Source organism: Protopterus annectens, chromosome 9.part0 (assembly GCF_019279795.1).
Source record: "Protopterus annectens isolate FY-2018-M chromosome 9.part0, PAN1.0, whole genome shotgun sequence".
Classification (NCBI taxonomy): Eukaryota; Metazoa; Chordata; order Ceratodontiformes; family Protopteridae; genus Protopterus; species Protopterus annectens.
In genome coordinates, this window is record NC_056743.1 from 1,292,238,932 (window position 1) to 1,292,264,310 (window position 25,379).

Sequence of the window (25,379 nt, forward strand, 5' to 3'; positions counted from 1 at the left end):
GAGAAGGTCAGCAGATAGGGTGGTGGGTTTCAATTTTCTGATTAGTGATCGAATAAAAGTGGTAAAGACAGATTGGAAGTTTAAAGAAGGGATGAGTAGTGGGTGTGTTAGTGGTGGAGTTAAACAGTGCAAAAAAGCACTCAGCAGTCTAAACAAATTAGAGAGCTAGTCAGATCTACAAAAGCAAACTGAGGCAAAGATAGCCTCCTAGGTGAAAGATGACTATAAGGCTTTTTTTTAATTATGTTTGTAACCTCATGGTAAATGCTTAGCAGTGTGCCAAGTTATCATGAATGGTAACATTTATACCCAGCCTGAAACTATAGCAGACCTGCTGGTCAACAGGTTCAGTTCAAACTTCTCCCCCTAATCACCTTCTACCACACCCAAAGAAATACCTGCAACCATTCCCCTACAGGTCATTATGAGGGAACAGGTTCTTAATGTACTCGCTAAAGCTAAATATGGGTCCCGACAACATTCTAGGACACTTCTTAACTAGTTTGAAGTAGAATCTATCAGGGTCACTAAAATCCCGGTTTAACCACAGCCTCCAGATGGGCTTTGTCCCAGAGGAATGGAGGACTGCAACAGTCGTCCTTCTGCACAAGGGGGAGTCCATAAACTTACCCAGTGATCTACAGACTCATAAGCTTGACCAGTCCTATCTGCAAGGTCATGGAGAGATTTGTCATGGAACTGATCGATAACTGGTAATCTCCAAATAGTGGACCAGATCCAATTTGGCTATGTGAAATGGAGGTCTTCCTGCTTGATCTGGTGGACTTGAGAAAGTCACCAGGGCCATGGATGAGGGTAAAACAGTACACACCTCTTATCTAGACCTGGCCAGAGCTTTCAACACAATCCCTCCCCCCCTGGAATAAGTGAATCCTTTTCCAATAAACCTGTTACTAGCAGTGTCCCACAGGGCTCAGTGTTGGGCCCCCTTCTGTTTGGTATATATGTCTCTGAATTGAAAGGCAATGTTGGGGCCCTCTGACTCACCAAGTTCACTGATGATTATAAGCCGGGAGCTGGATACTATGGATAGCTACATAATAGATTAAATTCCGAGTCTTGTAAGTGCAACTCCTGGAATAGCAAGGTGGAATGTGTGAAAAAGACCTCAACCTTTGTTAATCCCCATTGTGTCTTGGAGTATTCCTTTTGCTCTGAGGTGTAGTGAGCTCAGAGTTAAATATCTATAAAATATATATATTTAATCTATATCTATTCTTTGGTGACCGCGTTAGTTCCACTAGTCTGGTAGCTTCTTTTGAGGGGGAGGCCAAGGTGGTACTAGTGGAAATTTGGCTAGGACATCATGGAACTTTCCCTACTCTTTTCGAAGAATGTGGAGACGTTGTTTTGCTGCTACACTTCTAGTTTTCATTTCTGGTGCAAATGCGGCATGGAGAAACTGGGAGGAAGATGGCGGCAGCATGAATGTATGGTGGTGAGTGGAATAAAGAGTGTGCTCAGAATAGAGTGGAGTTGGGAGAGCTGTTTGAATAATGAGATTGTGGTTGAAGGATCGATTTGAGTTGTTGATGGAGGAAGTGGTTGGAGTGAAGGAGAATGATGACGTGAAGGTAAGCGAACATTTGCAAGATTCTGAGTACCAGTTTCAAAAAATCTGTTTTCTCAGTCAAAGTCAGAGTGTATAGTTACAACCCTCCAATCTGGGAGGGTTATGGGACGTTTATCTTAAAGAAATGATTATGCAGAGTGAACTGGAAAGTGAAGTGGCGGCATCATGAGACGACATTATGGGCAAGATTCAAGAAGAGGAGGTGAGAGAAACTGCAGAAGAGAGAAAATCCTATACATCGATGTTGAAGGAAGGTAAGAATCAAATAGAAGAGGGAGAAAGAGAGGTTTTAAAGAAGTTTATTGTACGGCTCAGCAGTAAGAAAGAAAAAGAACTCTAAAGATAAAAGGTATGTGGGACAGTTATTTTACCCTTGAATTTCACCCAACAAAGACTTATTGCAACGTTCTATTTGATACTGGGCAATATATGGAATGTTTTTTAGAGAAATCTGAAAAAAAGACTAGTCCATGGAACTCTTACGTGGTACAGACTTTTAATAGAGAGTCTAAAAAATAATTACTGTATGATTTTGAACTGAAGTGGACAAGGAAGCATTGAAAGACTGTTTTAAAAGCTATTTGTAAAGAAGTGTTGGACATTACAAAAATATACGATGGACATAATCGACTGGGGGGGTGGGATTGTGGGATAATTTTGAAGATGGAAAATGATGTGCATATTCAGTGTAGTAATTGAAGGAAATAGAAGTTATATAAGATATAAGGGACAGCCAAAAACTTTCTTTTTTGTGGAAAGAATGAGCACTTAACTAATTGTGATAACAGAAGATGTTTTGTTTGTGGGAAAGTGGGACATGAAACAAATGTGATTTGATGTGTAAAAATATGGGGGAAAAAGGGCATGATTCAATTAGTTGTGATGAACATTTACATGCTGAGCAAAAATAGCAGATACTTTTTTTTTCACATCATGTACATGTTCTTGTATCATACAAGAGGAAATTAAAAAAACATGATGTATAAAGAAAATGAAAATTAAAGAATTATTTAGTTATTTATTTTATTTAACATTTGTTTACCGGGACAGTCCTACTAAGAACGAAGCCAGTTTTCAGCGAAGACCCGGAGAGAAACACTCCAGACTGGAAACAAGTGAAGAGGAAGATGGTAGCTGGCAAACAGTAAGAGCTAAAAGTTTAGTAGGGAGAAGGGTGAAAGATGGGGAAAAGAAAATTTAAAAGTGTGATTATGAAAGAAAGGTAAGTGGCAAGATCCAAAATGTAATAAATTTGGAAGAACCTGAGAATCTTAAATGAAGGTTAGCTGCCTTGGAATGGTGTATGTTACTTGATATGCATGTAATTATCCTAGAAGATACAAGAATATTGATTGAAGAAGAAAGGAAGCAGATGGAAAATGTATGGCCTGGGAGTGTTGTGTGCAGTATGGGAAAAGGTACATGTTCAGGGATTGTGGTGTTACGTAATGAAATAGTTAAGGTCCTAGATTATACTTCAGTTGAGTTAGGTAGAATAGCAGAGTTTAGCTATAAGAAAGACATGTATAGAATCTTTGTAACATATGCCTCTGTCACTAAAAAAGGAAGAGAGGAAATGTTTAAAGTATTTTTAAATTGTATAGTCGTGAATATGGAAGTAATATTGGTAGGAGATATTTTAATTTTGATTTAAGGGAAAGAAAGAAGGGAATGATGTTAAGACAGTATATGAAATAATGAAAAGTGAAAGGCTGCACATATGGGATAATGGACATTAGACTTCTAAAAGAAATGAGATTAAAACCAAAATTAAATGTCTGATATTTTAAAAATTATAAAGGAAGGAACAAAGGAAACAGATTTCTCAGACCTTTTGGCTATATGAGTAGAAGTAAATGAAAAGGAAGACTATATATAAGGATAAGTAAAGGTATTACAAGATTTAAAAAGTATTTGGATAAGGAGGTGATAAAGGAAATTGATTATGGGAAGATCATGTAGAGATGAGAATATTTTATGAAAATTGGACTGATTGGTGGTTAAGTATTAAAGGAAAATATAAGAAATATTTTTAGAATGTCAAACGAAAACAGGGAAAGAAAAACAAATGTAGGTTGGTAAGTCAGACTATTTAAATAAATATTTTTTTATGGAAGGGAGAAGGAAATATATGAAATGAACCAAGAGAAGAATAAAAAAATTTATATAAGTAAAGATAATTTTTACAAGGGAAAAGGAAGTGGCTCTGTATTTGAGTCAAATGGTAAGAGAAAATGAGAGGGTAATAAGAGAACTGGAAAATAATGGAGAAAAGTGAGTACACAAGAAAAAATATGTGAAGTAATAGCAGTATATAAAATACATTTAAGGAGACCGAGACAAAAGAGAAGAAAGTATGGGAGGTAAATATGCTAAGAAAAGAAGATAATGAGATTATGGGAAAAAAATCTAAGTATAGGAGAGCTCAACGAAATATTAAAACTAGATATAGAGAAAGCTGTGGGAATAGAATTGAGTATATATGTATTGTAACATGAAAGACCAGCAAAAAGTATGTTTTGTAGAAGTATTGAATGAATGGTTAGAAAAACGATAACTAAAAAAAAAAGATATGTGTGGGGGAAATGGAATTTACATGGAAGAGGGGGAAGAAGGAAGATATTGGGAACTGGAGACCAGTAATATTAAATAATACAAACTATAAAATATTTATGAGAATAATAAGGAAAGGATTAGGGAACGGTGTGGATAGATTGATGGAGACTATTTTTGGGGGAAAAAAGGGAAAGAAAATCTGGATTTACTGTGGATATTAAAAGATAATAGATGACATTATAAATAAAAAAGTGGAAACTAAAGTATTGGTTGGAGATGTGAATAAAGCATTTGATAAAATACAATATGAGGAATTGTGGAGTATATTGAGAGATTGTAATGCAAGTGATAATAAAAGCTATAAGATTAGTATATGAGAATCAAAATAAAATCTTTAATGGATAGTTAAGCAAAGAAATAAGAACAGAGTGTGGGAAAATACAAGGTTGTCCAGCAAGTAGTATTTTGTTTGCGTTATGAATGTAATCGTAAATGCAATGAATAGAGTTGAAAATGACAAGGTATAGGATGATAGAGGGAATATATGTTCTGGTTATTCTTGCTTATGCAGATGATATAGTCTTAATTACTAAGAATAAGAACTGGACGGAAGAAGAAATTAGGAAACTAAATGAATACTTAAATATACTTTGGTCTAAACATGAATAAGGATAAAAGTAAAGGGATGGGATTTTTGGGTGATTTAGAAGGTATTCACTTTAATGATGGAGAGGTGGATATTCTCGGAATAACATTTGGGGTTAATATTAAGAAGGAAACATAGTGGGAGAGATTGATACAAAAGCTGAAAAGAGATGTGTATATTTTGGAGAGTATAGATTTTTGTATAAGAAAAAGGTATATTTAATAAACTCTGTTCTGTTAGGTAAGATTGCCTATTTGGCAAGTATATACAGTGGATATAAAAAGTGTACACACCCCTGTTAAAATGCCAGGTTTTTGTGATATTAAAAAATGAGACCACAATAAATTACTTCAAAACTTTTCCCAAATTTATTGTGGCCTGTAACCTATACAATTCAATTGAAAAAGAAATATGTTGGGGGAAAAATATATAAAGTAAAAAACGTACAATAAGCTGGTTGCATAAATGTGCACACCCTTAAACTAATACTTTGTTGAAGCATTTTTTTATTTAATTACAGTATTCAGTCTTCTTGGGTACACACCTGCCATTAGTTATAGACTCTGATTAACCCCAAATAAAGTTCAGCTGTCCTAGTAGGATTTTCCTGACATTTACTCTGTTGCCTGCTACACCAAAAGCCATAGTTCACAAGAGAGCTTACAAAGCACCAGAGGGATCTCATTGTTGAAAGGCATCAGTCAGGAGAAGGGTACAAAAAATGTCCACAGTATTGGATATACCATGTAACACGGTGAAGACAGTCATCAAAAAGTGGAGAAAATATGAGACAACAGTGATGTTGCAAAGAACTGGACATCCCTCCAAAATTGATGAAAAGACGAGACAAAAACTGGTCAGGGAGGCTGCCAAGAGACCTACAGCAACACTGAAGGAGCTGCAGGAATTTCTGGCAAGTACTGGCTGTGTAACTACATGTGACAATAATCTCCCGTATTCTCCATATGTCTGGACTATGGGGTAGGGTTGCAAGATGGAAACCTTTTCTTACACAGAAAAACATCCAGGCATGGCTAAAATTATCAGAACAATACATAGACTCCCAAAAGCATGTGGGAAAATTGTGTTTTGGTCTGATGAGACCAAGGTTGAACTTTATGACCACAATTCCAAAAGGTACTTTTGGTGCAAAAACACTTTGCATCACCAAAAGACCACCATCCCCACGGTGAAGCATGGTAGTGGCAGTATGATGCTTTGGGGTTGCTTTTCTTCAGCTGGAACTGGGACTTTAGTGAGGGTGGAGGGAATTATGAACAGTTCCAAATACCAGTCACTTGTGTCCTAAAACCTTCAGCCGCCTGCTAGAAAGCTGAAGATGAAGAGGAATTTCACCTTTCAACACGACAATGATCCCAATCACACATCCAAATCAACAAAAGAATGGCTTCACCAGAAGAAAATTAAAGTATTGGAATGGTCCAGCCAGAGCCCAGACTTAAATACAATAGAAAATCTGTGGGGTGACCTGAAGAGGGCTGTGCACAAGAGATGCCCTCGCATTCTGACAGACTTTGAGTGCTTTTGCAGGGAAGAGTGGGCAAGTATTGCCAAGTCAAGATGTGCCATGCTGATAAGACTCCTACCCAAAAAGACTGAATGCTGTAAATAAATCAAAAGGTACTTCCAACAAAGTATTAGTTTAAGGGTGTGCACAGTTATGCAACCTGCTTATTGTATGTTTTTTTATATTTTTTCTCCCAACAGATTTGTTTGTTTTTCTATTGAATTGTGCAGTTTATAGGTCACATTAAAGGTGGGAAGTTTTGAAATGATTTATTGTGGTCTCATTTTTTTGTGATGCGAAGTGTTTTTGCACTAAATGTACCTTTTGGAATTGTGGTCAAAACGTTCAACCTTGGTCTCATCAGACCATAACACATTTTTATATTTTTGTGGCATATTAATACTTGACTGCTGTATTATTTTTATTTTTTATCTTATTTTTACTTGTATTAAAGGGAGCTTTTCTCCCCGGGTCACTGCTGAAAAAGGGCACCTGCCCAGCCAGTCTAACCTGGTCAACAAATGTAAAATAAAATAAACAAATAATAAATAAATAAATATCTCAAAAAACTGGTATTTTAACAGGGGTGTGTAGACTTCTTAAATAATGAAATAAGCAATGCAATTAAAACTAGGCTTGTTGTTGTGTCTTTCGGCTTTTCCCGGTTAGGGGTCGCCACAGCGGAACTCCGGTCCGCTAATGATTGGCAGCAGATTTTTACGTGCCAAGTTGCCGGCCCTGACGCACAACCTTCAACAAAGGTACACCCATTCACGCATGTCTCCACACAGAAGACGCTCTAGCTGAGAATCGAACAGGACAACGTCTTACTACGAGGCGACAACGCTACAGCAGCACCACCACCGCAGTATTAAAACTAGGCTTGTATTGAGCAGAAAAATGTACAAATATAAAGATTTTATGTGGAGGCTGATAAGCAAGTTAAAACAAATATAACCTGTAACAAGAATTGAAGAAAGGGTATGTAACTGTTGTGGAGAAGCTGAGACGATGGAACACGTTTTCTTGAATTACATGAGAGTAATAATTGTGGGAAAAATTCTGAAATGTATGTATTGGATGATTTTAAAACTGAAAGATATAAATATGAATATGATAGGTGTTATGGTAACAAAAGAAAAAACTGAAAGAAATTGATAGAAAATTGTTTTATGGATGATATGGAATGAAAGATTGAATGAGATCATAATTTCAGACAATACCCATTATATTTTAAGATCCGTTTTTGGTTGTGGAAAAAAGAGTGGGAGGAGTAATTGAAATATATGAAGTTATATGATTTTGTAATGTCAGCTGTAATCAATTGTAAATAATGTATATAAGCTGTAATAACTAAAGAACACCTACTCTTTGTGAGGTTAGCATTAGGTGGTGCCAGGTAGCTGTTACCGGTGTTCACTGAATCAAAGATGGAGGCTGTGAGTGGAAATGAGCTGGAGAGTGAGAAAAAAGAAACTTATTCAAAAGAAAAAGTATTTTTTTATCTATTTAACATTTGTTTACTGGGAAAGTCCGAATCAAAGATGGAGGCTGTGAGTGGAAATGAGCTGGAGAGTGAGAAAAAAGAAACTTATTCAAAAGAAAAAGTATTTTTTTATCTATTTAACATTTGTTTACTGGGAAAGTCCGACTAGTAACAAAGCCAATTTTCAGCGGAGTCCAGGGGAGAAACGTGGAAGGAAACCCACACAAACATTGGGTGGACATGCAGACTCCGCACAGACTGGAGAACCTCTTGCTGTGAGGTGACACCGCTGTGCCATCCATTTTTGACTGGAATATCATGGTATCAGGGGGTCCAGATGACTCTTGTACCAGAAAGATTGGTAGAAGCAGAACTAGATGAATTGGAGACCCTGCAGTGCAGTGTGGTAATGGACAAAATATTTGGCAGTGAGGAGATAACAGAAAGACTGAGGGATGCTGTAAATGATGGTGTGTATACAGAGAGGCATGTCTGGCCAGTGAAGTAACTGAATTTAAGGGCATGCTCTGTGTTGGGCTTCAAAAAGATGGAAGAGCGTGCAGTAAGTAGGGGGGGGGGATGACTAACAGCAGTGTTTCCAGAGTAAAGACTTATGCAGTAGTAGGTTCTAGTAAAGGACCACAGAAATAAAAGGATGTACAGGTGCAGAGGAGACAGAATAAGAATTGGTTGAGTATATAAATGGAAAGGAGTGGAAAAGGTAACCGTATGTGATATGGCTAAGGCATTTGACAGTATTGACAATGAGAAAAAGTTAGAACATTTTAAAAGAAAAAGAGGTAGGTGAAAAAAATATGGATAGTGAGGACAATTTATGAAATTTCTTGTATGTCTGAGTATGAATGGATGGGTAGGAAAAAAGATAAGACAGGGAAGGAGGGGTAAAGCAAAGTTGTCCATTGAGCATGTGGGTGTTTGCTATTGTAATGAATGCAGTTATACAAACATGTAAATTGTAAGAACTGGAATGAACACCCGGTGCTGAACAGGTGCCAAATATCTGTTTCTCCTTTATGTGCCATATCTTTTTGTATCTTTCAGAATAAACTCACTTTTTAGTTTATTATATAGTCACAGCATACAATGGAAATAGATGTAGTAATTCAACAAGGTCATAAAAAGTCTTAGGTTATTTCCTGTTCTCTGTAATGGCAGAATTAAGACGATCTGCACTGCTTTCTGTAGTTTCTGGACTTTTACAGACTAATCTCCCTAATATTTTCTCCCGAGTATTTAAATTGAACTGTATTTAATCTTTTTTCAACTTGAACTGAATTTACTAACTTCTGTTTAGAAAGTCTATCATAAAACCCTGTAAATTTCAAACAAATTCTACACTAATCTTGGTTCCCAAACCAGTTAGAATCTAAATAAGATCTCTTTGTAATAAAATGTTCCACACATCCTGTTAGCACATTTCATCCTAATCAGTACTTTGGCCTGTATGTTATTTCGCTGAGCTCATTTGTATCCTTCATTGAAACATTATTTTCTTTTGAAACTGCACTTACTGAAACTGTTAATGTAAAATGAAGATATAGGCTTGATTTAATATGGCTCCATTTTAGGCCTATGTAAAGAGAATGCTGTATTTATGTAGGATTTATGTTGGCAAAGCTATATTTATATTTATGGTAAATTGGAAGTTAAGGAATGGATAAGGTTACCTTTAATGCTAATCTATGCAGGCGATTTAGTTTTGGTAGTCGAGAAAAAATATTGGTTGATAGAGGTAATTTTACTAAACAGAACAAATTTTAGGCACTGTAGGATTACAGTTTAGTCAAAAAGTAAGGGATTTGGAGATGTGGTAAGAGTGGCAGGTATTTGTTTTACCAGCACTGAAAGTGATGTTAATCTAGACATTGTTTGGAAGGGAATAAATAGTAATAGAAAAGTGAAGAGAAGTTTTCATAGAATTCATAGAAGTTCTAAAAGAAATACAGAAGCTGATAGATTGATGGAAGGTGTTTCATTTCTGCCTAAGAAAAGGGTATACATGTTAAAACACATATTTTGGGAAAGCTGACATATTAAGGTGGTGTGTACATGTTTCCAAACTGTATAGAAACTGAATTATTGTGTTTTTTTTTCTGTGGGGAACACTGTTGAATCCAGTCAAAAGACCAATGGTTTAAAATGTAAAAGAGAGGGGAAGGGTTGAATTTAATAAAAACACTTATGTTAGCATCTGTAAATTTATTTTGGGTGTTAAGTGTCTGGGGAAAAAAGACAATACTAGGAAATTTATTGAAAAATATAAATGTATGTGGATGGGTGGGGGTAAGAAAAGGAAAAGAGAAGCAAAAGGTTTGGAAGGGAAGAATATGGAAGTAAACTAAAGACATGGAGAATTTATATAATGGAAAGGAAAGAATGGTATAAAAAAAATAATGAAAGAAAACTATTATTTTGTTCCTTGGGGGTAGTAAATGGAGAGGTGTTAATGCAATAAGGAAGAGGTGGAAAAGATTTGATTCTTTTTTTGTAACACGTGTTTTTCTGTGATTATTATTGGACAAACTGCCACTGAAAAATAACATGAAATATAAAATGATAGAACAAAGAATGTGTAATGGCTGCAAAACTGAAAAGACAGCCCAGCATTCTTTTTTTTTTTTGGTTTGTAAGGAGAATGAAGGTTTTTTTAGACATTATTCAGTATGTTTATGACTAGGAAAGTATTTAAAACTTTTGAAATGGACAGGGTGTTGTATGGGAAGTATAAGGGTGGGAGTTATAAGGGTGGGTGTTAAGTTGAAAATGGGATAAAATGTTATTCATGTTTGTGGAAAAGATGTGAAGAATTGGTGTGTAACAAAAGACTGAGGAAGTAATATGTGATATAAAGAAATGTTTATGTTGGAAAGGATGGGAGGTATGAAATGTGTTTTATATGTATTTAGGTAGCTAAACATGCAAAATGCTTTATGATGTAAACTGTAAATGTATGGAATGTGTAAGTAATGAAAGAAAGTTGGAAAAGTGTTTGTATAATAAAGTAACTCCTACAGTTTTTGATTGGTGCCTTGTGATCTGTTACATCCACCTAGGTTACTATGAACTCAAGCAGATGGGACCTCTGTTTTAATGTCTCATCTGAAGGACAACGCACTCGGGAGTGCAGCAGTCTCCTTATGCTGCACTGCATTGTCAGTAACTGATCTACCGGGTGTGGGAGTAGAACCCAGGCCTTCTGCACCAAAGGTGAGTGTGCTTCCTGTTGCGCCACTGACACTGAGGGATGCAGGGGGTGGACTACCCCCCCTACAAAAATGACTTTGGAAAAAGCAGTTGTTCACACTTGCTGTTTTTAATTTTGCAGCTGCTTTTTTGTATTACAGGACTTAGTTATGGGTCCAGGAATTACTCCAGGGAGCTGGATAGCTAGATGTGAGAGAATGTTATTGCACAGTTTGGAATATGGAAGAAACCTGATATAGGACATTTAGGACATTTATTAAGTGTATAATCGAAATATGGATGATTTAACTTGTATTTTGTAATCTTTGATAGAAATAAATGTATACCACTGCTGTCTTTTCAGTAAGTGACAACTCTATTTTTGATAACCAGATCTTTTTTAAATCCACCTGAGCTACTACCCATCTTAGGCAGAGGGGACTTAAGTTTGATGTCTCATCTGAAATATGGCATCTCAAGAGAGCAGCATCCTCCCAGATGCTTCATTATGGTGTCAGAGCTAGAAAATTGAGTCAAAGTATCATGGGGGGAGAAGCCCACAGTCTTTTTGGTTTCCATCATCAAAGTCAGATATTCTAGTTGTTGAGTCATTGAACCATTCCTGTAGAAGAGATTGGTAAGGAAATCGGTTTGTGTCTTGTAGGAGGAAAAAGATATTTGCCTTGATATAGAAATCCTAATATTGTATTAATATAGTGAATTTTACATAAATGTAGTAATAGGTATTGAGCCACCTTTTGTAAGGATGAATGAAATATTATAAAGCAGAAAGCTGTCAAGTGGAGGTGGAAGAAAAATGCAAAATTCTTGTATCGTTACTCCAAAAACTCCATCTCCCTTTGTGTATTATCTTAAATCCACCCCCCCTTCATATTAATGGATGTAGTAATAGTATGCCAAGTCATTTTAGTGGGTGGCATAGTCATAAAAATGCTAAAGTGAATGCAGTAACTGCAGACTTCACACTGTAGTGCATTAAGATCTCTATGCAGGAGCAGAAGAAAACATTTTATTCATTCATTTCACCTTTAAGACATTTGACTAGATACTCTTTTGTATGAGAGGCAAGGCAAACATATTGTGTAGTTGTGTGGTGGCTTTATAACTGGAACACTGTTCTGCATTTTACATAACTTTCCAAAACTCCTTTTTGTCATCTCCCTGAGATATCTGAGGAAGTAGTGAACCAGCTACAATGTAGTAGAAGTATAAAGCCCTGACTTCAGCCTGGGTGACTGGGTGTTTGACAGAGATGGTAGGAAGAATGGGTGTGGCCATTGGGGGAAGGGGGGCAGGCAGGATGGAGCAGGATGCATACTATTGCAGTCCATTGAAGGAGGGTGGTTTTGCATAAGGATCATGGATGGCGGGCTTTTGGCCTATGTGCCCACTTGCTGGTGATGGCCTTCTTTAGTGAGTGCATTGGAGTGTGTACTCGTAGGGGAAGGGCATTTGTAGGTGATGCTGATGCAAGTAGCTTGTCTTCCCACCTGGGAGGTGGGGCTAGACCATCAAAATGCCCTCATATCTTGGATCCTGGAGAGGAGACAAGCAACCCTCATGGTGGTCTAAATGATACTAAAGGCAGCGCTTCTGGATTACTCTTGCTTTAGTGTTACTAGGGAGTTGCCACCAGTCAGGAAGGGAGACTTTGCTTGATGGTATGCAGGCATGGGAACAAAAACATTAAAAAATTAAGAACTGGTTCATTATGGAGAAGTGGTGGCATTGTCAAATTCCTTGTTACAGAAGCACAAGTATTTCCGATGATGCTAGTCTTTACAAGGATACGGTGGGGTGAAGTTTGTGAAAAAGGTGGTTTTAACTAGTTTGGTTAGGTAGAAAAACTGATGTATACAAAAGAAGAAAGAGCAAGGTATATATGGACTAGTAATTTGCTACAGCACAGGTGGGAAACTGTATTCCTATTTTCACTGGCCTGCATTTGTAAAAATTCAAATTCATTTATATAAGTCCATTGCAGGAGCACCTTGTGTTGGGACAAATTTAAGAAAATATTTTCATATACTTGTTTTATACAGAATATGCATTACATACCATTTTCATAATGCATTACTGTTAATTCCCTTGCAAGTATTTATGATCATTTTATGCTAACATAAAACTGTGTTTAAAAATGTTGTGTTGCACTGTGATGTCATTTCATTTAGCATGATAAGATGTATTTATTTATGATTTTTTTGTTTAAGTTAGGATAGTGAAATGATCAAAAGACCTATTTCAGCCATTGCTAAGGCTTATGGGAGCAGAATTATTTCCAAGTCAAGAAAACAGTCCAATAAGTAATTTAAACATTTTGTATCTGAATACATATATACAAAACTTGAAAACAGTGGAATTAATGTTTAAAATTCCACCCACCCAACCCCACTTTTCTTACACTTATTAACCTAAACCACACCTTTCTAATTCATTGTCCTATAACTTGCAGCTACCTCATCCAACACACCCGCAATCAGTTTTGTTTTCATTTTCTCCCTTCCCACCTCACTAACCATTATTTTTATCCCTCATATAACACTGTCACCCCATCACTGTATCAGTACATTTTTCTCTCTCTACTAAACTGCAGACACCAACCCATCCATATTTTTCTCCTATTTCCCTACTATTTCACCATGTCCGTCATCGCTACACTTTTGAGCTACTCTCGCCTACTCATTATCCTCTACCTAGCCTCCCACTCCAAATCCTTCATCACATCAAATGTAACATACTGCCCCTTTCCTACACTCCCCACTGTTACATACCATACAAAACCAAATATCCATTTTCACATCTGTTCTAACCTCTACACTAACTCTAACATATTGCTCTTTCACTATAAATGTGTCCATACCCCCAACCATCCTTCCTATCCAGGTTTCCTTCATCAACTAATATAAAGTTCAAACTCTCTCTCCTTCTACACTCACTAACAGAAATAAAACTCCAGGCTGACGTACATCCTAACCCAGGACCCACACAGCTACTCCCACCCTACCCAATAACACCCACCACACCTGCTAATACTGCCCTCCACCTTCTTCCTCTAAAAAATTCAAAATCAGACTTACTCATAACTAATTTTAACCTCAGAAGTATCACAAAAAAACTAGTGAATTTCATGCAGCCCTAACTACCTACAGTCCTGATATAGTAATTATTACAGAGACATGGCTAAAACCCCACATTAAAGATGAGGAAATACTTACTTACTAGTGGTTATAATGTTATTAGACAAGATAGGCTGAACAAGCGTGGTGGAGGCATTGTCCTCATGTATATAAATTTCCTCAAAATTGAAATCTGTACTCCCCCAGATCTATCAGAAACAGAAATTCAACATCATAGTTATAAATCTGTACTCCCCCAGATCTATCAGAAACAGAAATTCAACATCATAGTTATTGCCTCCTACCTACCACCAGGAAATAATCTATCTACCATTGAAAGTCTTCTATCTTGGGCATCCTCTACTTTCAACCATGAAACTATGGTGCTATGATTCCAACTTGGACTGGCTCTCCTGCTCATCTGACAACCCCTCCAATTGTACCAATTTATTCAATTTCACCCAAAGTATAAACTTCCCCACTAGAATCAATAAACACACCAAGAATGAATCTATTCTACACTGGGTACTAACCAATAAGCCCAACTTTGCCCACCAGGCTGGGTGCCCCTCTGATTGTCTCAGTGATCACTCCCCTACCTTTCTTCTAAGGAAATGCATTCACTCCCCCTGTAATGTCATTTTCAAACACATACGCAACAAAAGAAATGTTTCCCCTACCATCTTAAATTCCCTACTTCAAAACTGCAGCTGGTCATCTCTAAAATCACTTCACCTAGACTATACTGTACAATATTTTAATGATACCTTCCTCAACCTCCTTACCTCGCTCCAACAAGAAAAATTTGCCCCAAAGCCAAAAACCTACCTTGGATAACCAAAGATGCTAAATCTCTTATTAAACAAAGGGATAGAGCCTGGACTGCTTATCAAACCTCCAAAACCTCAGAAAACCACACCTCTTACAAACAACTAAGAAACCTAACTAAGAAGCAAATATTATCTGATAAAAAATTTTCTAGCTTGTCAGCAGAAACGCATAAATAATCCACAAGCATTTTGGCAAAACCTTAACTACCTCCTCAACCCTGCACCATCTACAACAAATAGCACCGAATATGTATAGCATCCCAATTTAACTCTCATTTCATCACAACGGTCACCTCACTTTTAAACGACAACAGATCTAACCAACCCCTTACAGTGCCTACATCTACTAACTCTAAAACCAACTACTTCTCTCCTAAACCCATGCAAACCTCTTATATCAAAAAACTCCTATCAAAACTAAAACCTACCTGTCTAGCAGTGGACCAACTCCCTAATTACTTTTTAAAAACTGCTGCAAGTTCTATCACCTGTCCTGTATCTATCCTAATCAATTGTTTAATCGCAGAACAATATGTCCCCATACTATGGTATCCCATATCATCCTCCACAAGGGAGGCGCATCTAAAAATCTCTCTAATTATCCGCCCATTGCCCTTCTCTCACCTCTAGCCAAAATCTTAGAGAAATGTATCCATAAGCAGATCCTAGACCACCTCACTACAAATAACCTCTTATCTAGTTCACAGCACGGCGTCCGTCTAAAATACAGTACTTCCATAGCCCTCCTAAGTTTCACTATCTAATCTTCTCAAAAACAATGTACAACTAGTTTCTACTATATTCCTTGATATGTCCAAAGCTTTTGATACGGTATCCCACCAACTACTACTCAACACACTCTGGTGTCCTTCAACCTCAACTCTACAGCTCTGAACTGGTTCTTTAGCTACCTTACTAATTAAGTCTCAAGGTTCCTCAGGGTTCCATCCTTGGCCCTTTTATTATATTCACAAACAGTCTAAACACTGCCACTAAATCTGCTGCTGTTATTCAATATGCTGACAACGATACTCTTATTTGCTCTGCTCCCACACCCCCAAAAACTCCAAGATAAACTGTAGAAGTTGTTTCTAGATATTGAAAGTTACCTAAATGAACTTCAACTCATCCTAAACTCAAACAAAACAAAGTTAATGATCTTCTCTAACAGGAAATCCAAAGCAAAACCACCTTCTCTCTCCATCTACTCCACTAATGGCACTGTAATAGAACCAGTTAACCAAACAAACCTACTTTGTGTCATGATAGACAACAGCCCTAACATTCAGTAAACGCATATCACTCACAAAAAGTTCACACCCAAGTTGGTGCTCTATATATGGCCAAACCTTACCTTACTCAAAATGCCAGACTAGCCACAGTCAGATCCCACCTCCTATCTACTCTTCTTTACTGTTCTCAACTTTTCACTAATCTGCACAAGTCTGATTTACATCTACTTGATTCCTGCAATAACAAAATAGCAAAATTTGCTGCTAATGTACCCAACAGGACCCATCATTGCCTTGCTCTTCAAACATTACACTGGCTTGAATTTCCCAGTCGGCTCACCACTGCCCCATTGCATTATCCACAAACCTAGTGCAACTAAATACCAACCCCAGGACCCTTTGTAACCTTGAGTACAAGTTTATAGGATTATCTAAGTCCCAAAATTACTTTGGTGACTCTCTCTTCTCCTTCAAAGTAGCCAAACAGTGGAACTTATTACCCCAGAATATCTTTAAAAACACAGATTGTCATAGCTTCAAAAAACTCCTAAAGGAATACCTTACTCAACAATGGCTATGCCCCTGTAATACTCCTGGCTAGTTTCTCATGCCTTCGATTAAATGTTCTATTCTGCTATCTTCTTGTTTTGCTTCTTCCAAATGAAAATGCCACATTGGTTTTTAGTTGTATATCTAATGAGTTTCATATTATTGTCTTTAATAAGGCTTAAGAAATGTAATGGTTTCTGTTTTACATTCACCTTTTTGTAAATTGTGATTGTTGGCAACTGTCAAACTTTTTTTTCTATATCGTTTGTAAATCCTTTTAAACATTTTTATATTTTTGTACTATTGTTATGGAGCTTGTCTCCCCGGGTCTCTGCTGAAAATGGGCTACTTGCCCAGCAGGGCTCTACCCAGTTAACATATATAAAATAAGTAAATAAAATCAGTAGAATAACCATACATATATTACCAAATTTAAGTAGTAAGTGGTAACAGATGTGTGAAGTACACGCCTGTATTCATCTATAAGGTATCAAGTGAAACAAATTAATTGGTATTACAACATTTAGGTGTTTGAGTGCTCAGTGTATAACTTGGGTACTGGGAATGGACTACTAGCTTCTATAAGGTATTCATTCGGAGTGAGCAAGCCTGAAAATTAACATTCTTCTTCTTCTTATATGTATGAATGTTGAAGTAAATAATAGATTTTCTACTTTAATCCTAAGCTAGTTTTTCTGAAGTTGTTTTTGAGAAGTATTTGTTCTGTTTTAATTGTTTTTAATTGTAAAACTGAGAAGACCTCACATAAATTGAATAATTGTTTCTAAAACACGCAGATGTTATTTTTGCAGGTGATATTTTCTGATGCTGTTTTTTTTTTTTTTTTAATGTTCTTAGGTAATTACCGCACACAACTATGGGATAAGCAGTCAGAGTCTTTTCTGCCTTCCACTCCAGGACTGGGAATGCATGTTGAGGTGAAGGACCCAGACGGCAAGGTAAACAAAAATAATGGTGACAGGGGCTGTCTGTGAGGCTTATCTCATAGTAGCGACCTACTGCATGGATTGATAGTGTTAGAAAAAATTCACTTGTATTAAATGAAGTTGTAAGTGAGGTCATGGTTTATTTAGGTTATTTTAGAGGTCTTTCATTCTGACAGTTTAATGTGTCTTTCTTTCAGTGAACATTTTTAGTATATTTCTCAAAATCCTTAAAACCTAATATTTTGTGTAGCAGTAATATTGAAGTCTAGATGAAGGAAGAATTCAGAAGTGCGGATCACGGTATACTTCCAGTTGTGCTGGGGGAGGCTGATGCTTTTATTGCATGTATGTTAGCAGCTACACATATTTGACTGTCCCATTATCCTCAGTATTTATCTTGTTTTAGTACCTTTACAGTCCATAAAATCCCAAAATTGGTAGCTCAGGCAGATAAATCCCCAAGCCAGTACTCTCTAAACAGAACAAGCAAACAAAAAAGGCTTAAGAAAACAGTATTTATTACAATTAAAAAACAAACTAACTCCTAAATGTTTCTCAGTATAACTTTTTCAGGTGTTGAAAATTTGATAGTAAAAGTACATCAGTTATGCACAAACCAATCATGTGATGCATTCCATTAACAGTGAATGAGACCAAATCATTTATCTTTAAAGTATAGCAAAACAAAACCTTTCAAAATTCACCATAGTCTGCGTTGCTTTAAAATAGGTTTTATACAATCTTATTCAAACCAGATTCTTTATCTGCAGTAAAGATGGTAATACATTTGTATTCTAGACTTTCAGTTTTACCCTGCTTATCACCACTTGCTACCATCCAGTTTTAATTCTTCCAACACAGTAAATTCCAACATATGATCTTATCCTGCATATGTTTATGTAATGCATTTGCTGCCAGCTTCCTATGCATTTTAGTAATACGGTCAAAATTATGTATTTTTAACTTTCTATTTGCTTTACCTGTATAAAATCTTCACATTTTTATGTATGGCAATCTGTATTATATTCACAGAATTGCAGTCCGCATGTAAATTTAAGTAAAAAAGGTTTACCAGTTAGTGGATGCTTTAATTCTTGTTTTCTTTATATACTTAACATTATTCTGCATGTCTTCCCCGTGGTTGGGTAGCATTCAAAAGACATGCGTGCGTAAATGGGCGTGCCTTCGTTGAAGGTTGGGCGTCGAGCTGGCACCTCAACGTTTCATAAAAATCTACTGCCAATCATTTAGTGGACCGGAGTTCCACTGTGGCGACCCCTTACCGGGAAAAGCCGAAAGACGAACAACAATAACAACTTAACATTGTTTACAGTTAAGGCAAGGAAAGGTGCCAAGCTTATTACTACTGTATTTTTCTTACTGAATTTTTTTTTCTGCTCCTTATAGCATAACCTATGCTTCAGATTATTCTTGTAAAAAAAAAAAAAAAAAAAACTTGGTTATACTGTTAAGTGTTTTTAATTCTTTAACTGAATGCAAAAAGTATGCCGGTGCCTTTTGATTATATTTTTCACTACCTTAGTTTGTCCATTATAAGAAATTGTCATCCCAAGTTGATTCCTATTACTCATGTAATTATTATTGTTAAAACTATCAGAGAATTATAGTATCATCCTTCATTTCTTCCACCATAACATCATCCTGTATAGCATCAAGTTGTTTAGTAGAATAACCCCTGGCTATAAAATCTGATTTTAACTCGCCAACCTGTTTTTTTGCTTCCTCATTCTCTTTATTCATCCTAAGTATTTTCTGTGTTTGCCCTTTAACAACATTTCTAAAAAAATATGATTCAGATGCATACTATTCCTATGGTGATAAGTATTTCATATCTGGAGCATTTCTGCCCAGGCCTCTGCTGAAAACAGGCTCTGTGGAACCTAGTCGGACTTCCCGGACAACAAATGTTAAATAAATAAAATAAATAAATTTCTTCTACTCTGTTTCTTATAAATAGTGGTTGCTATTTTATTCATTCCATCTCTATGGGACAAATTCCAAAAGCTAGTTGCAGAAGTGCAGCACGCCAAAGAAATGCTGCAGTCAGCCTGAGTACTTTATTTATTAAACATAGAATAATTATGGAATCTGATTATGTCAGTTTTCATTCATTCCTCAATGTATGGGTTCGGATCCAACATTCTGATCTGATTTGACCATTACTCCAGCATGTGATGATCAGCAACCTCTCAAGCTTCTTTACTACCCACAATGCACTGTGGTTAACTTTCCTCATATTTTATTTGCTGCTTTTGCGACCAGATGTGGTTGATACAGCTCGGATTACTTAGTCCGTTAAGTGATTTATCTTTAAAATAATTATCTCTTTAGTGTAAATTTTTCTTTAGACTTTTATTTTCTTCTGTGTTTTTCCCTTTCTGTGCAATATTTCTGTCTAACGATACCCTTTTTTCCATTTTATACAAGTACACTGTATTCTGAACTACCATTTCTGGTAGACCTTTCCTATCCTTATTACTTGTTTAAAAAGAAAAAAAAACTTTTACTAGCATTGTATCTTCTGACTGAGTATTAATATTACTGTTTGTTTTTTGAGTGTTGTAAGCTTTTTTAAAACCCTTTTCAGACATCTTAGAAAGGGCAAGAGAAGTGGACACAAACTGCCTTTCTCTGTCATCCAGTCTGTCTGCATTTGTTGCTTAGGTGCAGAGCACTTGGATGAAGATTGTGACATTTGGCAAGGCTTCAATCATTGTGCTATTTTTGAGGGGTATGTTGCTAACCCCTTTTTCGGATGCCCTTTCTGGAGTTCAACCTCCGAAACCAAAAGTTAGGAACCCTTCAAAAAGGTCCAGGTCAATCTTCAGCTTCAACTTCTTCGGAGTTGAAGATGAAAAGACAAAAGTTAGATCTTAAACTTCTGTGAGTCGGCCTTCTTTGGATCCCAGCAAATATGCTTCTAGTCAGTCTATATTGGATCCAGTACCAGACAGGGTACCCTAATAATTTCCCATCAGTGGTGTCTCGGTCCTCCAGATGTTAGAGGCAGATATGGAAAGGATGATAAGGAGATTCTTCGCATAGCAGTTTTAGAAGGGAGTGTTTCTGGTTCTTGTCTCCTCTGGTCAGGAACCTCATCCAGCTACTCCTTCCACTTCTACACTTCCTCCTTTGATCTAGTCGGTGGTGTCTTTGGAAATAAGAGTTCCAGGCCCTTCTATGTCAGGTCCAAAGAGGACCTTGTCTTCAGATCTGATGGCTACTCTGTGTGCACCAGCTCTGATTCTGTTGGATCTGGAGGACTTTCGGAGCCGAAGCATTCAGGTCAGAACTGGGGGGGGGGGGGGCGTAGTTGAGGTTTTTGGAGCCATCCCTTCCCTTGGAACTTTGGCGCAGGATAGCTCAGCTCTGGCTTCCGTCTCACTTGGACAGCTCTTGGAGCGGAGGGAAGTTGTAGGTCAGAAACTCATTTTCTTGGCTCCGTTTGCTTTCTTCTCTCTGGAGCAGTTGGTCTTTGAGGTTATGGAGAGGGTTTTTTGCTCTGGCAGGTAAGGTGGGTCCTTCCTCCTTGGAGCCACCCTTGATATCCCAGCTGACTTTGCACCATGATCTTCCTCATTCTATGCCACTGGGGCAGCCAGCCTTGAGTTTCCAGCCAGGCATTGTCATGTCTTCCGATACTTCTCCAGATCACCCCACCAAAGAAGTCCCTAAGAAGAAGACCTGCAAGAGGAAACCCTTAGACAACCCCCCAGGAGTCTGTCACTGAGGATACTGACTTTGAGGGAGAATGGTCTCCAAAATCACCACCTGATCATGTCTCGTTTGGAGACGTACTTGAGATCCTTAAGCAGAAAGGTGACTGGTCTGCCCAAAATACAACTCCTGAAGAGTCGGTATTTCTGGAAGCTTTCAGAACTGGCCCATCTACCTCCTGGTTCACTTTGGATACTGATGATCTCATTGACTTTGTGTCTAAGCGAACGTGGAAGGAACCAGGTACAGTTGAGCTGATCCCCACGAGACCAGGTAGGATTCTGGCTTCTCTGATGGTGAGAGAGCATTGGAGTAAGGGTTTACCAGTTGATGCAATGGTCGTGGAGGCAGCTACAGAAAAGGAACTCATGGAACAGAGTTCCACTGTCCATCCCCCAGGCAGAAAGTCTAGGACTTTGGACAGATTTGGGAAACAAGTATATGCTTCATCAACATTTGCTCTCCAGTCACTGAGCTGCTTGGCACATTTCACAATATTGCAAGGGGACTTGATTAAAGAACTTTCAGACTCTCCTTTTCAGGGGCCACTACTGCAGAGTCTCAAACTTTTATGGCCTCATAGCTGGCTACTCTTCCATCACTTGTGAATTCGCCCATGAGGCTCATTTTGCATGTTGTGGAAGGCACGTCAAGGACTGCACGTTCAGGCATTTCCATCAGGATGCATGCCTGGATGCGCCTGTGTGACTTTGTGGAGCCCTTTAAGTCGTCTTTCATCAGTGCTCTTTTTGACGATTCTTCTTTACTTGGCCCCACAGTGAAAGGCACACTCTCCGGGTATGAGAAGTATGGAAAGTCCCTATCTGCAGGTTTTTCAACCCCTTCACGGACCTTTTCCAGAAGCCAATGAGGAGGGTGAAAGATATGGTTTAGAAAAGGGTCCTTTCCAGGACCCACATGAAGATGCCCCCCCCCCTGAGGCAGAAGAGGAGGTGATAATGACAGAAGATGCCCTCATGGCAGAGAAGGGCCGCAGAACCGTACATCTAGAGATACCTTTTCCAATAGACTTTTTTTCAGTGCTCCTGAAAGGAAGCCAGATTGCCTTCATCTGAAGGCAGTCTGGGATCGGTTATCTCTGCACCATGAAGCCTGGCTAGGCATAACAAGAGATACTTGGCTGCAGAGCATCATTTCCAGCTGTTGTATTATTCCTTTCCATTCCACCCCCTCACCCAGGAAAATTTCCGATGTTCCATCCAATCAGAGGAAAGCACCAGCACTGAAATATGAAAGCTGCTGAAAAAGAGTCATCCAGGCAATCCCTCCATACCAAATAGAATCCAGGACTTACTCTGGATTCTTTTTATTATAGTCAAAGACAACAGGGGACCAATTTTAGCTGTCAATATTTTGAACAGATCAGTTCAACACACCAAGTTCTGGATGGTCATGGTTTAGTCCATTCTGTCATTCCTGAGGAAGGATGACTGGATGTGGTCGGTAGATGTTCAGGATGTGTACTGTCCTATAAAAATGAACAGATGATCCAGAAGGTACTTACACTTCTGGCTGGGAGCCAGTCACTTACAGTTCAGAGCACTGCCTTTTGGTCTCACTACAGCTCCCAAGGTGTTCACCAAGTGTATGGTAGTAGTAGCGACTCACCTGAGACTGCAGGGATTTTGGGTGTTTTCATATTTGGACAACTGGCTCATTACCGCTGTGACCAGGCATCAACTGGTACAGGCACGAGACAGCCTTACAGATTTGTTGAAATCTAGAAATAACCATCAGTTGCAACAAGTCTCCGTTACAATCGACTCAAACTTTGGAATTTATAGGAGCAATGTTCAACACCGTATCTATAGTAGCTTCTCTCCCCTTTGCAGGAGTACAAACAATAAGAAATCAGGACAAGAAAATTTGCAGTAGCAGAACCCAGTTGATTCTGTAAGCCTTAGGATCAGTGTCAGCAGCAGTAAGATTAGTGCCTTTAGCAAGATATCACATGAAAATTCTGCACTGGATGCTTCAATCTCAGTGGTCCGTTCTATCTCGGCCAATGTCGACAAGGATTCAAATAACTTAAATATGCAAACGGTATCTCTCCTGGTGGATAGTCACAACAACCATTGTAAGGTTGTCCTTTCATTCGCCCTCGGCCCAAGGCCATATACTGACCACAGATGCTTCCCAAATAGGGTGGGGGTGGGGCATTTTCTGGGGAAGACTGTTCAAGGCACTTGATCCCCCGGATAGGCCAATTTGCATATCAATGTTCTGGAAGTGAGAACAGTGCTCTTGGCATTGCAAGCATTCCAAGGTTCTCTCCCTCTTGCAACGATTGTGATCCAAACTGACAACATGTCGGTGGTTTGGTACATCAACAAACAGGGATGAGCCAAATCTTAACCCCCTGTGTCGAGAAGCCCTGATGGTGTGGCAATGGGCCACCTCTTCCAACTGCTTTCTAGTCGCAGTGCAAATTCCAGGGAAGTCCAGCATGATAGCAGACAAACTAAGCAGGTCCATCTTACTGCCTCATGAGTGGTCTTTCAATGACAAAGTGACGGACATGATTTTCTGTCAGTGGGGCCAGCCTATCTGTGATCTTTTTGTATCTTCCCCTAACCAGTAAGTGCAGCCGCTTCTTTGCCCTAGTCCCCCCACTAGGGGAGTCACTGAGGGATGCTGACTTCCACAATTGCCCCCTGGACTGTTACACGCTTATCCACTGACTCCTTTAATTCCAGAGTTTCTTCAGAAAGCAGCCAGATTGAAGAGCAGAGTCATCCTCATTGCCCTTTTCATGCCTTGACAAATTTGGTTCCCCTTCCTTTTGCCTCATCTTCAGTATCCACCTTGGATTCTGGATCCAGCTCCAGATCTGCTGTCTCACCCGACAGGCAGGATCCACTCAGATATTCCAAACCTCAATCCGAATGCATGGTTTCTCCAAGTCCGTTAATAGCCAGACAGTCTGTGCTGTCTTCCCCGGTCCGTTCCATTATGTTGTCTTCCGTACCCTCTATGAGAAAACTTGACAGAAGTAAGTGGAGAAGTTTGTGTTTTGAGCAGAACAGAACCAGGTAGACCTCCTTTCAGCCCAGATAAATTTTGTTCATGTATTTTTAGCGGGTTTATTTAATGAGGGAGTTAGTTCTTCGACTATCAAAGTTCAAGATGCAGCAATTTCGAACTTTCATGTGGGGTTTCAGAATTCTTCCCCGGCTGCCTCTATGCAAAGCACTTTTGAAAGGTATCCTTTTACTTTAAACCTCCTTACAAAGACCCTGTGCCTCCATGGGATCTAAATTTGGTACTGCAAGCCTTGACACTGTCCCCCTTTGAACCTGCAGCCAAATGTGATATAAAATTCTTAACATGGAAGACTATCTTTTTAGTGGCAATTAGTTCTGCTAGAAGAATTTCAGAACTTCAAGCATCATCTTCTAAAGCCCCATATTTGATTTTCCACAAGGACCGGGTTACCTTGTGTACCAGTGCTTCCTTCCTACCTAAGGTGGTGTCAGAATCTAGCATTAACCAAACCATTAGTCTGCCAGTGTTCTTTCCAAGTTTGGTAAATAAAGGGGAGTATATGCTGCATTTATTGGATGTTCCTAGGCAATTGTGATTCTACCTGCACAGAACAAAACAAATTAAAAAGACAAGACCAGCTGTTTGTTTCCTTTGTACATCACAAGATGGGAGAATCTATCACTAAGGTAACTATAGCCAAATGGCTGACAGATTCAATTTTGTATATACAAATGATATGCAGTCTCCCCCTACCCAAACCTTTTAAAAGCTCATTCAACTAGATGTTTGGCTACTTCACTGCATTCCAGCCTAGAGCATCCATGGATGGTGATATGTGCAGCTTTCACTTGGTCAAATTCTCTTGCCTTTATCACTCATTACAAACTAGGTCTGGTCTCAAGGGGAAGAGCGGCCTTTGGCCCATC

General features: G+C 38.3%; 1 protein-coding gene across 1 annotated transcript in view; it reads left to right on the top strand.

Moving 5' to 3' along the window:
- The window catches only part of TMED4 (transmembrane p24 trafficking protein 4), a 287,349-nt gene that overhangs the window by 23,777 nt on the left and 238,193 nt on the right, over window positions 1-25,379 (top strand). The window contains exon 2 of the mRNA XM_044082233.1: window positions 17,621-17,721. Coding sequence (XP_043938168.1) covers window positions 17,621-17,721 — 101 coding nt within the window. The remainder of the gene's footprint in view (window positions 1-17,620; window positions 17,722-25,379) is intronic.